Below are 15,806 nucleotides of genomic sequence, written 5' to 3'. Positions count from 1 at the left end.
CACAAATCTAACAAACTGGTTGTTTTGAAAAGAAAATCATAGATCAAGAAGGATGATTGTAGTATATTACATCTTGGTTTCAGAGCCTCTCCAGAACAGTTGCCTCTCTTTCTAGCAATAAACTCACAAGCGACTTGCTCCCCCCTTTTCAGTTCAAAGGCAATGCTCTCCAAAAACCTCTCCCAACTTTGACTGGGACACAGGCAGACTTCAAGGCCAGCTTCAAGTGCATTCTTCAAATTTCCCCGGTACCATTGTTCCACACTCTGATTTCATAGCTGCCCCCGCCTTGTCAAAACGGGGCATGTGTAGTGCTCCAATCATTGCAATAAGGACAGTATCTTCACCCATCATTTTACCTGGCTGCAGATGCCCCAGTACCCTTGTCATGGCAAAATTTCAAGCAAAATACTTTGTGGCACACAGTCCCAGAATTCTTTAGGATATCACCCTTCTTCTGTTGTTTCTCAGCTTTCTTCCTGTATTCTCTCTCATTCCTTTTCAGATTTCCTTTTGCCCCCACAGCTACACTCATCACATATTGTCTAAAGCTATAAACAAAGACAAAAGGGTCAGGAAAACACATTGTCTTGTATAAAAACAATTTTTTATTTTCACATCAAAACAACTTCTATTTTACTTACTTCTTTGAAAAGGTATTGAGTTTAAAATGTCCTTTGTTTAGCCTCCTAGGTACAGTCCAAGTCTGATGGTTTTGCTATTACAGACATTTCCATGTTACACATGAAAGAGTTTTCTCTCTTAATTCCCTGCCTGAAAACAGTATGAGAATCTGATGTGGTGCAAGGAATAGAAAGTCCACTGTGAGCAATGGCAAGCAAGAACTAAAATAGATGCATGGATGCCTTAAGTTTGGCTTAGTAAGTGCACATTGAAGCCAAGATCATGGTTTACTATCATAAGTACTAAGGCCCACTGAAGCTCTCAGTAAAAATTAGGTTTACTTAGAATTCAGCTCGCATTACTCAGTTATTTCATTAGTCATCCAATTTTGATTGTAGGTAATGTATAAAAAGAGGTCTAACCTTTTTGGTGAAAAGCAGGATGAATTCAGAAAACAAAGTGCAAAATATATGAAAGGTGATACATAAACATGGGTTAAATCCTCTCCAAATGCTCCTACCAAGCAAGCACAGATTAAAGTCATCATTGTTCATACTGATGATTGATCCAGCACTGTATTTCAGAAGACATTGTACAAATGATCATTGGTGACAAAATCTATCTCACAATGATTCCATCATTAGCAATTGACAAAATAAAAAATTACATCTGTTAGCAAAGTATTTCTTCAGCTCTTTAAATAAACCAATCCTGCGTGATACAGTGCAAACATCTTTATTGTGTCATTTGCCCTTTGTGTCAAATTCCTACCAAAATTCCCCAGCACATTTGGTGTTTTGACGTGAGTTACAGAAGCATGTCTCAATTACGTAACTTTTGCCTCAAGAACTGTGGAAAAAATTATGTATAACATGTTTTCTTGAAGGAACATTCTCTTTATAGTAAATTCCATCTTTGATATACTGATAGCCCATGGGGCCAGAGATTAATTTCTAACTTTAGGACATGCTAATTCCACAAGGATTAGTCAAACCAAAAGGTTTAACATTCACAAGTGAGCTCTCTCAAGCAAACTGTGCACCACCTCAGTTCAACATATTGATGTATCACCTACAAGTCAGGTGATACCACTTTTGATCTTCAGAACTAGATTTAGAGCTTTGAAACCTGAAATCAAATACTTTCCAGGAAAAAAAGAAAAGTTAAAACAATCATTCTCATTAACAAACATGGTGGTTTTAATTGGAAACACCTTCAACAACTACCAACCATACTGTCTATCAGGAAAATAGAAGGCAGATATTGTAACGCTTCAGGTCCTGTTAAAAACTTGGTTTGCCATTAACTTGTCAGATGAACCTTGGTTTTGACACAAAAAGAATCTGTTTTCCCTAAAAAATCCTAAATTAAAAAAAAAAAAAACAACCCTGCCAAAGTAAAATATTCCTCTTAAAAAGCTAAAACCATTTTCATTGCAATCCAAATAATTCATGGAAAAAGAAGAAAGACTGATTTGTAACCGCACATAATTGTAACACAGAAAGGAATACCAAGGCTAATTCTAAGCGGGCAAGCTAATTTTGCACTTTTGAACACCTCACATGCTTCTTTATTACAGCTCCCATAGTCTCAAATACTCATTCTACTAATCCTGGTCACTGAACACCATGGTGTAGGTACTACAGAGATTTTTCAGTGTGCTCCTTTCCCACCATGATTTTATGTTGGTGGCTTTTGGGCAAAATGTTTTCCTCTCACGAAGCCAGGCCTTACAAGATAGGCTCATCAGCATTCCAGCAGGCAAAATTTCATCCTACATTAGTGACACTGAGAAATGCCACTGTTTTGAAGCTGACAAACTAAGCTTTGGTTTGTAGCTTTGAGTAATATTTCTCCTTCTGGAATGTGTAGATTTCCAATTTCCTAGCAAAAAACCCCCAGTTCCTCTAGGCATAGAAAGGTCCAAGAAAAGAACACAGCTGTAATTTTAAGGAAAAACTGTGGCTCACAATTCATACATACTTCGAAACAAAATATCTGAACCTAGAACAACGAAAGTTCTCTTATTTACTTCAGGCATCAAAAAAATTAGCCCCAGAATAGACTATTCATTATTAAGATTAATAGGCCATTCTGAATTCATTGTTACTATTAATTCCTGATTTTTAAACATCGGGAAGCATACTCACAATTAACTTTCACTATGCTCATTAAACTTCACATCCAACATGACCTGAGGAAAAAACTCCTCTTGCTGTATCTCGAAATGTATTATATTAATGCAGTGTAGTACATAATGTTGTGCAATATCTGTGTAATATATAGATTTAAGACTGTGTGTGGTATTACACAGTACCACAGAATTTTCTGTACAGAGATTTCTGAAATTGAGGTATACGGACAGACACATCCAAGTAAATTCTAAGGCTGAGATTTTGCAATAAGATCATTTGATGTAAATTAACATTATTATCTAGTGTCTCTCTGAGTATCTTACTGTATCTTACCTGAGCTTCAGGACACTAAAGCAGCTTCTTTGCCCTTTGCAATAACGTCTGCAAAATGACAATACAATGTGTTTTGTACCTCTCAAGAGTCCATAAACTGTGACTTCAGTCTCAACCATCATGAGAATACTTTCAACACAAGATACTGTACAAACAGCTGTATAACACCTCAAAGCACAAGCTAACATCAGAAGAAAACTTGTATATTCACATAAAGTTTTGACCCCAATAGAAGTAGCTAAAACTGTTTTTCTAAAATTTTGAAGTACATAGCTTTCAAGAAAATTGAGATTCATGTTTGATACATGCAACTAGCACACCATGTGATGAAATGAGGGAAGAGAAAACAGAATGTTTTAATAAAAACATAGAATATCTTTACCCAGGGAACCATTTCATGCTGTATTTTTCTTTAGAAGAACATCATTTCTTCACATCCAAAATCACAAACATGAAAACAAAGAAAATAAACAGGCAATATTTTTCATCTATTCTCCCTCTTACCCACCACCATCCAGTAAAACTCTACATCAGATAATGTATTCTGACCATCATCTAGCATCAACCTGCTTCCACATGCAGTATCATCATTTTGAAGTAATTTTACCTATTATTTATTTCATCTCCACCCTCACCCTTCAACACAGATACTCAGACCTGGAGCCCTCACTTTTGAAGGTCATTTGAGAATCCATGCTTGACCTAGAGCAAAGGAGAAGTCTTTCTGACTCATCTGTGTACCTTCGTGCCCAGAGCTGGTCTCCTGCACTCAGCGTTCGAGGCTTCAGCGACACTGTTTCAAATTGCACATAGGTCTCTTTTGCAAGTTCAGCTTCCTTTGCAGATTTTGGTCTTAAATGAAGTTTTAAAACTTTGTAGAGTAAGAAAAATATCAGAGGTAAAATAACCACGCATGCTGCACTGCTGGCCACTATCAGAATAGAAAACTGAGAGCTGCTTTCATCAGTTAACCCATCAGTGGAGAAAACAACACACTGCTCTTTTGTAGGTGGCACCCCTTTGGGTGAGACACATGCCATATACTGAGTACTAGGTTGCAAACCATCAATTGTGACTTTGTTTTTGTTAGAATCAGTGCTGAGAGGCAACATATCTTTCTCACCATACTTGGAGTATAATACAGTCACAGCAGAATTGCCTGTGGCACTGAGAGTGTTCCAAGTTAAGGTCACCCTTTCATCAGTTTCACTGATTACTCTTAGGTCCTTCACAGTAACATTTTGCTCAGCCACACCTGCTGTATTCAATGAAGTATCCTCACCTTTCTTGCTTAAATCTCCAGTCTGCTTTTTGTTCCCATTTGTCACTGCCTTTGAAATTTTCCTTCCATCTAACATGAGCCTGGATTGCTTTTTGTCAGTAAATGTCATGCTGGTTGATCTTTCAGTGCTAACCAGAGCCGTGGTGGTTGGTGTGGTGGGAAGAGGTGTGGTTGTCCTCTCGGGTTCCTGCTTGGATTCCTCCTGAGTTGTATTCTGCCTCTCAGCCTCTGGCTTCCTTCCATACTTCTGTGGTGACAGAGTTGTAGTAACTACACCAACCACTGTGACAGTCACAGCAGCTTCTGACATTCCTGCCAAGTTCTTGGCTTTACATCTGTATTCTCCTGCATCCTTGTATGAAATTCCTGTCAAGCTTATTATGGACCATCTGACACCCTCTCCAGGAGTTTCTTGAATTACTATGGGAAAATGCAGAAAGTAAAACATTATGAATGGGAAGTAAAGAGGAAGTAAACATTATTAGACTACTTCTTCCCTTTCTGCCAGAAGGAATCACATGTATGAAAATTTTAAAAATTAAAAACAAGCCGTCAAAAAAACCCAACAACAACAAAAAAACCCCAAAACTAAACCACATTTCCAAAACAAACTGTGGAATTCCCAGCCATACTCTATTATTAATAAAAGTGCTCAGCTTCGGTCAAAATGGAAACAAATGTCTGGTAATTAGAATATAGTTTGCAGTTTCACTACGAAAAACAAAACCACATAAAGTGAAATCAAATGTCTTAAAGTTGCTATTGACTCTCAAATACAAGACCCACTGACTTCACGTGACACTGATCGTGCAACCCATTTAAAACACTATTGGAAATTACCTTTGTCCTAAGATATTTCAGTACTCTTACCTTCATCAGACCCATGATAACTGCTAACTCCTTGGCATTAGCAAGTAGCATTTTTTACATTTAAGTTACTACGTAAGTATCTGTCATAGCAGCTAGAATGATATCAGACAATGACAGCCTTGCAACATTTGCAAATAACATAGAAAACATGAATTTGGAAAATCTTGTGTTTACAATGCTGAGTTTTAACTGGTTCAGTTATGGCCTCACTGGCTTTTTCAACATTAACATTTTCGAACAGACGTTCCAGCAACAAATTCTCCTTTCTGCTTTCCAGCTTCTGAGTTAGGGTTCAGCTAACCCAACCTCCATTTTCCTTTATCCTTCTCCCACTTCAACCATTTCTGCCTTCCACACACATTGCTCTTGTAACAGACCACATCCAGAATCAAAACACTCTGCTGGACCTGTTAAGACTGAGAACTAGACAAAGAATTTCATAACAACCATTGCACAGATATGACTACCAGCTTGGTGCAATACATGGTCCACTGTTACTCACTACAATGATCTCAAAGTACAAGCAACCCAACAGTTTTTGGTTCTCCCATTTCCTATAAAAGAGCAGTTGTACCTGTATAGTTCACTGGAATATTGTCTGACCTAGTCCAAGTGAGCTGTGGTGTTGGGTACCCCGTGGCGTCACAGCGTAGCAGGACATTGCTGCCCAGTGGTGAGGTGATTTTTGTTGCTGAGGTCATCACAGATGGTTTAAGACACTGCTCTAACTCAGCTCTCTGGAACAAGATTCCTGCCAGGTTCTCAGGACCACTACATGAAACCAATGGATCAAGAAGTACAACAGAGGTGTCCACAATTTTGGAAAATTCAATTAGCTTTGAAATGCGACAGTCGCAAAACCATGGGTTGTCCTGAAAACCTGAGGCAGGGAGAGAAGAGAGGAAAGGAAAAAAAACATTGTCAGTCAATATATGGATATTGTGATTACAGTATGACACATGACTACCACCAAATACAATCAAGGACAGTCCTGGACCTATTCTGAGTTAATCTTTTCTCTTTCAACTTGTGTTTTTTGTTCAGATGATTGGTGGGGGAGTATTTTCAGAGGTTAGGGAGAACAGTATCAAAGTTTATTAAGCTAAATATCATCTTCACAGAAGTTTACAGGAGCATAGTGATGTGCTGGCACTACCTGTGCTTAACTTTGCTATTTATCTAGGAAAGAAACACTTTGAAAAGATGTCTTAAGACTGATGATATATTTTCACCTGCCTGTGCCTACTGGAAAGACAGCTTCTCAGGGATATTACTTCAGGTCACTCTCCTCCGCTATAAGTCCTTCTTTGGGCTCTTACAGCTTAACCTTCCCTGACCCTCTTTTTCAATGCTTGAGGAGAACACGATGTTTTAGGGTTTAGAGCTTACACCAACATCTCTACCCCTTGAAAAGAAGGGATAAAGACTAAGGAGAAAAAGGTTTATGCCAACAAAATTCTTATCTGGCTCTGAACTACACCAATATTGTTACAAGCCTGGCTTCAATTTAGTACAGCCTCTGAAATATATTCAAGAAGAATAACAGAAGAGTAGAAAATAGGAAGGATCACAAAACACCATGATGACTGCAATATTTTTATGATGGCATATAGGAACGCTCTCTCTCTTCTGTCAGGGACAAAAACATTTGCTTCTTGGTTCCAGTCTATGAATTAGAAGCTTTTCCCTCCTCGTGAACTTATTATATTGAAAGACAATAGCCATTTCTGAGGATTATCAGTCTAAATCCTCAGCTGCTATTGATTACTCCACTATGTTGACTTTCACAGAGCAACAATGGCTTCACCAGGTAAAATACAACCCAGCATATCACTCAGGAGTTCAAGTATTTTCTTACTGGACTTACACTTTTGGGTATGCCTTTCTTATTTTTTCCGAGTACTAATAATAAACAAAACTTATGGCCTGAAATAAAGATGGTATGCAAGGACCTCTCACTACTCAATTTACTGATCAGTACAATAGACAAGTCATATAAGTCGAACCAGTATTAAAAGAAAGAAAGAGCCTTAAACACCTGCTAATATTGTTCAGTGTGTATTGTTAAGAATTATCGAAACAGCTCTTGGAAAAATCATGGGTTTGTTCTGGAAAAAAACTGCCGATGAAACAATACATGAATATTTTACTACTTCTTCCTTTTATCACCAGACCAAGATTAGGTTATTTTGAGCATAATGGTAGTGATTGGTTAAAACTGTGGTAAACCCCAATTAATCCCTGCTCTTTAAAACAAGACTTGACCTGAAGAGATTCCATGACTTTGACATCACAATCCAATTTCACCCCTTGCAGACAGAAGAGATTTTACATCTATTCACTGCTTATTATTTGCTGGAACAGAGAAGAAGTCAAAGGAAAGTGCATCAGCAACTGCTTTTCCTCAAAAAAATCTCCAAAATATAAAAATTTGTCTGCAAACTTCACACATATATTCATAAGGAGAAAAGATACTATCCAAATGTTTTCCATATCTAGACACATCAACTGTTTGTGCTTATGAAAATTCTGCTCAATCAAGCACATGTATGCAACTATTTGTGCTCATCTTTTCAATTAGGGAAGCTTTGTAGTTATAGACAATACTCCTGTCATTTTCTTTTTCTTCTCGCTTGTAAGGGGTCGATTTTTCTCACTATGTTAAGAAATTTACGGCAGGAAAGGAAGGGGTTTATTATTGTTTCTAACCTACTCAAAGCACTCAAAAGCCTTTGAAATAGACCAAAAAAATGGTTACATTAGAAAAGACCTTTAAGACCATCAAGTCCAACTGTTAACCCAGCCCTGCCAAGTCCAGCATTGAGCCATGTCCCTGAGTGCCACATCTACACATCTTTTAAATACCTCCAGGAACGCTGATTTCACCACTTCCCTGACCCCACTTTCAGTGAAGGAACTTTGCCTAATATGTATACCTACATAGCTCTCATATCCTCCCAGTGTCCTGGAGAAAAGCCAAAGTCAGTAAAATAGGTATCAGAAATTGACAAAATAAAAGGAATGATGAAGCAACGATGAACAGTCCCTAGACTGGATGGTTGTTAGTCCAGCCTGGGACACAGGTTTGACCATTTGTGTGTAGGGCGAAGGAAAAGTTATGTCAGTCAGTCACCTCATCTTCCCCATCCATTATGATTCCTGTGCAACTGCCTAAAGAAGCAGGACTTATACAAATACACAAAATATATACAGCTACAGGAGTTCCTTCCTTGCCTCCATGGCACAACCCTTCTGTTTATCTGTGTCTTGCCAATATCTGACAGAATTCACATTATTTCTAGCCATTGTAAATTGTCAAGTCGTGTGAATTCCCAAAGTGAAAAGATGAAAGCACTATTGAGTTGGAAGCAAGACAAAACACTGAATTTCATTGTACTTCAGTTAGTGTTGAAGAGAACAGAAATGTGAATGTAAACCTAGTTTCCAAACTACAAGGGGCATTTTGAACTTTAACAGCTTGTGTTGACAGGATGTTAGAAGTGAAAACAAACACGTTAAAAAATAAGGAAAAGGTTAAAAAGGGGGGAAAAATAGGAAAATGGAAAAGATTAGGGAGCTTTAATAAAAAAATAATTTCTTAAGAAGCAAAAATGAAAATAATGATAAATCTCTGATGGCACATGTGTCTGAGGAAAGAGAAAGTCTTTATAAACCCTGGATTATTTGTAGAAATATCAAGGCAGCTTGTTGATCTGAGAAAGAAATACTAGCCCAAGAAAACAAACATTGATAAATATTTATACATTGTGATATACCAATGCAGTGTTATTTTAATATTAATTACTCTTTTTCTAGAATATTTCTAACCCTTTATTCTAGATTTAGCATATTTTATATTTACTCTCACACATTTGTATGTGTGCTTGCATGTACAACGGCAAACTTACGTGTATGTGTGTCTGTGCATGCACATTTTTGTAGTCTTTTGTAGCAGGGTTTCCCTGTGCTGTGTCAATATGGACTTTAGCTACGAGCAAAATTTCCTTTGTAAATCAGTAACCAGACTCGGACGATAACTTGTGTAGCACACTGCTTTTTCAGTTGCTGCAAAATAGCAAGATGTAAAATATTCAAGTTTCGGGCTGATAGAAATATTCACCACAGCTTGGGCCAGCCTACCCCAGGCTCTTTCCAACTGAACCTACACATTTTGATCCATAGTTCTAAACAGCAAATTCCATATCCAACACTGTGTCACATGGCAATGGTTAGGGAGTAGTTTCAGGAAAAGCAGTATCTACCCAATGGCTCAGCATAACAGCTGGGAGCCTGACGGACCTGCAGCATTCCAAATTTCTGCCACCTCTGCACATAACAGAGGCAAGATCTCACATAACTGCCACTCTGTCAAATGCTGGACTCTTCTGTTCCTCTCAGTGACTCACCAGAGCCCACCATACGGAAAACGCTACTGCCATCGTTCCTGCCAGAAATGTAAATCTCTGTACAGCAGCCAGTGCTGAAACATAGCTGTGATTTGGATCAAAGTATTAGGCTATGGCTCCAGAGGTAACCAAGAGGGCCAGATGAATTTACACACTGGTCCCCCAATCATTTGCCCTGTTTAATTTTCAGCTCACTCCACAGCTTTGTTTTGAGCTGTTCCAAAGAGCACTTTCCAAGGCAAAGCCAGACATGGGTCCAGGGACAGTTTACACTCCAGGGATTGCTCCCTGATAGGCTTATGGATGAGAGCACACCAAGGGTGGCTCCCCTCTGTCCTGCCCCCAATGCAAGTGCAGCAGGCTTTGTACCTCCAAACGATTCTGCATGTCTGTCAGCCCTTCAGGCATACAACATACCCCTGCTGTTTCATATTACAAAAGCCCAGTTGAACAGTTTCCAGTGCAATTCTCACATAAATTCAGGCAGGTTAGACTGAAGGAAAAACATCCCCAACCCCAGAATTACATTTTAGAGTCACTCTAGAATCCTGTAGAGCTCACAGAGAACCAAGGGCTAAATCTTACGAAGTGTGGAACAGACAGTCAGCTTTAAAGAGAGCTGGCCCTAAACTGTGTGGATGAGAGCCAGAGTGAGCCACTTGGCCATATTCCCTAACCTTCTTTCATTTAGCACCATGCACACACAGAGGAACATCATACAGTGGGAGGTAGTTAAAAAACCCAAACCTCTTAGTACAGAGATGATGAACTGGAATACGGGGATGCTAACACACCAGTCCTCTGGCAAAAGTAGTCTTTGGCTCCTCCAAGAGTCCTTGAAGCAAACATGGGGAACTTGAAATTTCTCATATGTGCAACCATCTTGGTGTTCAGTCAAGACACTGAAGATAAAATTGCCTCTTGGTGTTAAAAAATACATTTGCACAAACATTAGAGATTAGGGTCTTGTTAGTTTTGATCTTGTTAATTACACACAAGTGACAATCCTGTTTTGACAGAACCAGGACAAAAGACAGCTCAAGCCATAATTGATTACACTAATTAGAATCTGACTGCTGTTTTCCTGACTAGACAAAAACAGCATTTATTTACTCTGGGTCCCAGCTTCCAGCAGAGTTCTGGCTGCTGTGACCATTCCATGTAGGTACATAGGTCAGGCTGAATGCTCCCACAGAGAGTGGCTGGAGCACATAGGACACTCTTGAGCATCAAACCATGCAATTGTGGTCATCACATTTTAAGAGAAACATTTTTTTAAACCTAAAGGAGTCCAAATGGAACCAGTAACTATAGTAGAAAATGAAAAAAAAAAAATACCACACACAGCAAAAAAAAAAGCCGAACCAAACCAAAAACAAACAAACAAAAAACCCCAACAAAACCAAAACGAAGCAAAAAAATCCCATCCAAACAAAAACCAAACAAAAACAACAAAATTAAAAAGCCCACAAAACAAACAAACAAACAAAAAACCAAAACAACAACAACAACAACAAAATCAACCAAAAAACCCCCAAAAACCTTCATATTATATTAGAAGCTGGTGAAAGAAATGGTGTGGTTAGTTAGGATGGCAAACAGGGAAGGAAAACCTATGAAAGACTACTACAAGAGATGGTGGTTAGTCTTTCTGTATGCCCATGCCCTATAGGACAAGAGGTAATCAGCTTAGTTTGCAGTAAGGGAGATTGAGGTTAGATATTAAGAGAAACTTTCTCACTATCCTGATAGATAAGCACTGGAGGAGGTTACTACGGAAGGCTCTGGGGTGGTCTGGCCACAGGCTTTAAGAACAGCACTGGCTTTACCAGAATGGCTCAGTTTCTCTGGATCTGTATCCCAGCAGGCTAGGTCCTTCCTGACCACATACCTCTGTGATCCCTATCTGTAGCTCAGAGCAGGAGGAGAGTATCTATGGGATGCGCTTCTTCTTCCTCAGGCTCCAGCAAGCCCAATAGAGACAGGAGGGGTGTCAGAAAAGAAGCACTAATACTCAGTGGAGTCTAAATAAACTTGTCAAAATAACCCATGACACAAAGAGCATTGCACTTTCTAATCTCCAGAGAAAGGGGATGTTTTCTTATTCACTACAGAGTTCCTTATGTAGCAAGCACTGTCCGTCTGCTTTGGGATACACTCCTCAGAAAACTATGATGTCAATGAAAAAAAAATCCACCTAATTCCTTCACAGCTTATCTAAGGTAGATTTACTCAATGTAACACAAGGAAAGTACTACCTGGCATTATGTATTCTCAGGTGCAAATCTATAATAGCTGCACAGAGCCTCCCTTAACACCTAACATTAAAAAAAAAAAAAAAAAAGAGAAGCAAGGTTCTGTTTAAACCCAGTGTGTGTTACCCTCTGGAGATCTGTGTTAAAACCCGATTGTATTTCATAACAGAAAATGGTCCAAAGGTCACATCCCAAGCCCCCAAAGAACTCAATGCTGGCACCAGAGGGTTTGCCAGGACTACAGGAGGCTGGAAGAGTGCCTGCACCAAGGAAGCCTGCAGATGGTTCCAGAGTTAAGGGGAGAGAAGAGTGTGTGAGGTTTCAGGATTTTTTTGGTGTTTGTTTTTTTGACTTGTGTTTGGGGTTTTTTCTTAGCTTCTTTTTCTTTTTCTTTTTTTTTTTAGTTCCTTTTGTTGTGTCTTTCAAGTGGTGAGGACTATATAAGACAAGAAAACCAATTAACCTCATGGACTCCCACAGGAGATCATGATGATTAGATCTAGCACAGTCAGCTCCCACTTTACAGCCTCCTGTAGTCTTCAGTGCGGGGACAGGGAAAGGAGTACTGAGATGGAATTACTTTTACAGCTTTTGCTCTTTTTTTTTTCAATCCTGAATAAAAGAAAACCCTTTAATGATGCAAGCCTACAGTTATCAGGCTTATGAAGCCATGAAGCCTACTTTCATCTATTAAGTTACTCATAAAAAATATGATCTGAATGAGAGTTTCAAGCTGCAGCTTCTGCTGTGAAACAAAGCAGCTGAACAAATGAACAGTGGATTGTGGGGGTTTAGACCAAGAAATTGGAAATACGGGGCAGTACAATGCAGGACAGATCTTTACCAGTCCTTAAAGAATTGCTGCAGTAGAGACAGCCAGCTGGTTTTCCTCCCTTCCACCTGCTGCACTACAAAAACATCAAAACATGCATTTACGTGTAAACACTAGAAAAGACAGAAAAGAACACTACTGATAGAACTGTTCCAGCCTGAGACTGAAGAAGAGAAAGGAGTTACGCTGGCAAGACTAGGAAGTGGAGATAAGGTTAAGATAAAGCACAATGCCACAAACAGAACTGATGCAATTGCATACTAGAGAAAGGGATCAAATGATGAAAAAAATCAGAGTCTGATCAAATTATTCTTAAATATTTACCTCAAACACTATAAAAAGTACTGTGGATATGTAGGGATCACATTCCTGTTCTCTCATATTCAATATGTAAATTGGGCAAAAACCTTCAGGATAGTTAGTCAGCTTTAGAGTAATGCAAGGTCAACAGAGGTCCCGGGAAGAGCAGAGTTGCCCTATTTTGAGCCACCAACACCACCTGCAGCATTATTCCACAGGACAGGCTTTATATGAGGATCAGCTCTAGCTACTTGCTTGGCCTGTGAGCCTCTAGAAAAAGCTATTGCAAATGGACATGCTTACAGTTGCAAACACATACAGAGATGAGGGAAATGTCACCAGAAACACAATTTAAGTTATGCATTTATATAGCTACTGAATACTCCCAATGGCCTGCATTCCTGCAGACTGGATTCTCATAGCTTTTACTTCAGTTTTGTAACTTTGAGGTAACAACACACATGGAGGTCACTATCTTAATTCATGGTTTTCTGTTACCAACAGAAAATAAACAAATAATAACAGAGCAAACCAGAAGTCTGACCTTGGTAAAAACCCCTTCTCCTGCATCCAAGGCTGGTGCCCTAACAACTCTCACTTTCAATTTAATGTTTAGGTATATTTCAATAAGGAATGAGACGGGCTGTTTAACATACCCAAAATTATTCTCTGCGTCACCAGAATGCCTGTGTTCTTGGACATGACAGCTCCTGAGAAGGGGGGCCAAATGTCCATGAGGTCTGATGGCAAGGTGGTCAGCTTGTTGCTGGATAGGTCCAGGTAGGTGAGGTTTCTCAGGTAGCGGCCAGCATCAGCGGGAATGCTGGTCACTTTGTTGTTGTGCAGATCAAGAGTCCGTAAGTTGGGCATCTCTGCCAGGGATTCCCAAGGGAAAGTTGAAAGCAGATTACCATCCAGCCTCAGCTCATGCAGTTGTTTCAAGTTATAGAAGCTGCTGATATCAATGCTGGCCACACAGTTGTAAGTGACCCACAGGTATTTGAGATCTACCAGGTAGTAAAAGGCTTCAGTTGGAATCCTTCGTATGACAGTTTTCTCTATACGAAGTTTTACAGTATCCACAGGAATATTCACAGGGATCTCATACATGTCAGGGTCATTACAGAGTACAGACCTAGCATAAGGGGGAAAAAAAAAAAAAAAAGGAGAGACATATTTGCATTTATTTATCAGAAATGTTTACTACCAGAACAAAGAACACTGAAATCAAGAACAGTCCTCTGCATTTAAAAGTTGAACAAACTCCACAAACATGGAGTCTCTAAAGACAAAAAGAATACAAAGCAGAACTGATCCTTTCACATTAAACCTAGATTTCCTTGATCCTAAAGTATGTAAGCACCACCATCTATCCACCCCTCACTCTATTGGCAAATGAAAGACAGAAGCCATTGTACAAGGAATAATACATGCAGGTATCTCAAGTGTGAACTGCATGCCCCCTTATTAAAATTATTAAAATTCAAAACGAAGATTACTAATCTCTAATTTTTCTGTATGATGAAGATTCAAAGTATTTTCCATACTTACCTTTCAGAATAGACTGAAAATTGAAAATATACCAATGAAAACTCAGTAAAGAAGAGCTTTCTAGCCCTCTTTCTGATGCCTATGTACAAATTACTTGCTTTATAGAGATGACAGGAACTTTCTGCTCACGATGATTTCAGTGAAATGGGATTTCTCAGCATTTTCACTTATTTGATTTCAGGAATCAATTTTTTTGGCATATATTGTTTGTACATACTAGCTTGAGGATTCCCTTACCCTCTATAAGTCTACCCTTAATTTTCTCCTCCTTTTCTCTAGATTATTCCTTTATTTTACTTTTTCCTCGTGCAGCTTTATACCAGATAGGCTGTGACAATAAATAGCAATGACAAAGAGTATCTCCTAAAATTGACATGACAATACCAGGTCACCACATTTCAAATTAACCTCCTTACTATCAAAAATTACATGATTTACTGCAGATTAAAAAATAATAAAAAAAAAAAGAAACTACTGTATTTATTTAAACCAGAATCACCTTACAGTAGTTAACTAGTTTGTAGAAATAGAAATGACATTGCAATAGCAGGAATGTCATGGAGCAGAAATAAATTGCCTCCTGAAAAAAATGAAGATATAGAGTAGCTATTTGCTAAGTACAAAGCCATAATCACCATCTGCTCCTGCTCAGGAATGCTGCTAGCCATAGAACACTAATGCAAAATATGCCTTCGTTTCAAATATGCTAGAACTAATTTGCAATCTCTGAGAATGTTATCTCCAATTTCTTCTACCCTTTTCCTTATAAATTGCCCTATATAACAAATAATAAAATAGATACCTTGTTCCAGTGCCATCGCTTCTGCCATGGTAAACGCAAGTGCATTGTGAGGGACAAAAGCCATGAACTTCTTCAAAAAAACTCACTAGGAGGTAGAAGTAAATAAACAGATACATGGCTTCCTCCCAGAAGAACTGACATGAAGAAATGTGAAAGCTTTATTCCTAGGCACTCATGTGCAGTGTGCTACGAATGTGAATGCAGCCATCCTTTTAGCAACAGCAGATTACAGCAGATTAGCCGAGATCTGTAGTTGCTTAACCTTCAGATGTATCCTGAGTGGCATCAGTTAAACCAGCTCATTCTTTACTCTGTCAGAACACACTCTGCTTCGAATCACATCCAACCGTGTTCCAAGGCTGTTTTAATATGTAGATTGTAGAGCTAGTGTGTAATAAAATATCTCTTTTCTTCTC

General features: G+C 38.8%; 1 protein-coding gene across 1 annotated transcript; it reads right to left on the bottom strand.

Moving 5' to 3' along the window:
- Positions 1–588: 588 nt before the first annotated feature.
- Positions 589–15,780, bottom strand: LRIT3 (leucine rich repeat, Ig-like and transmembrane domains 3). The gene is made up of 4 exons (XM_048304952.1): positions 15,391–15,780; positions 13,694–14,172; positions 5,819–6,124; positions 589–4,794 (listed from the first exon to the last, which is right to left on the bottom strand). Exons 1-4 carry the CDS (start codon positions 15,504–15,506, stop codon positions 3,731–3,733), a joined length of 1,965 nt encoding a protein of 654 aa, XP_048160909.1. The 5' UTR covers positions 15,507–15,780; the 3' UTR covers positions 589–3,730.
- Positions 15,781–15,806: the final 26 nt, after the last annotated feature.

Source organism: Corvus hawaiiensis, chromosome 5 (genome assembly GCF_020740725.1).
Source record: "Corvus hawaiiensis isolate bCorHaw1 chromosome 5, bCorHaw1.pri.cur, whole genome shotgun sequence".
NCBI lineage: Eukaryota > Metazoa > Chordata > Aves > Passeriformes > Corvidae > Corvus > Corvus hawaiiensis.
This window is presented reverse-complemented; position numbering and strand designations above follow the sequence as displayed.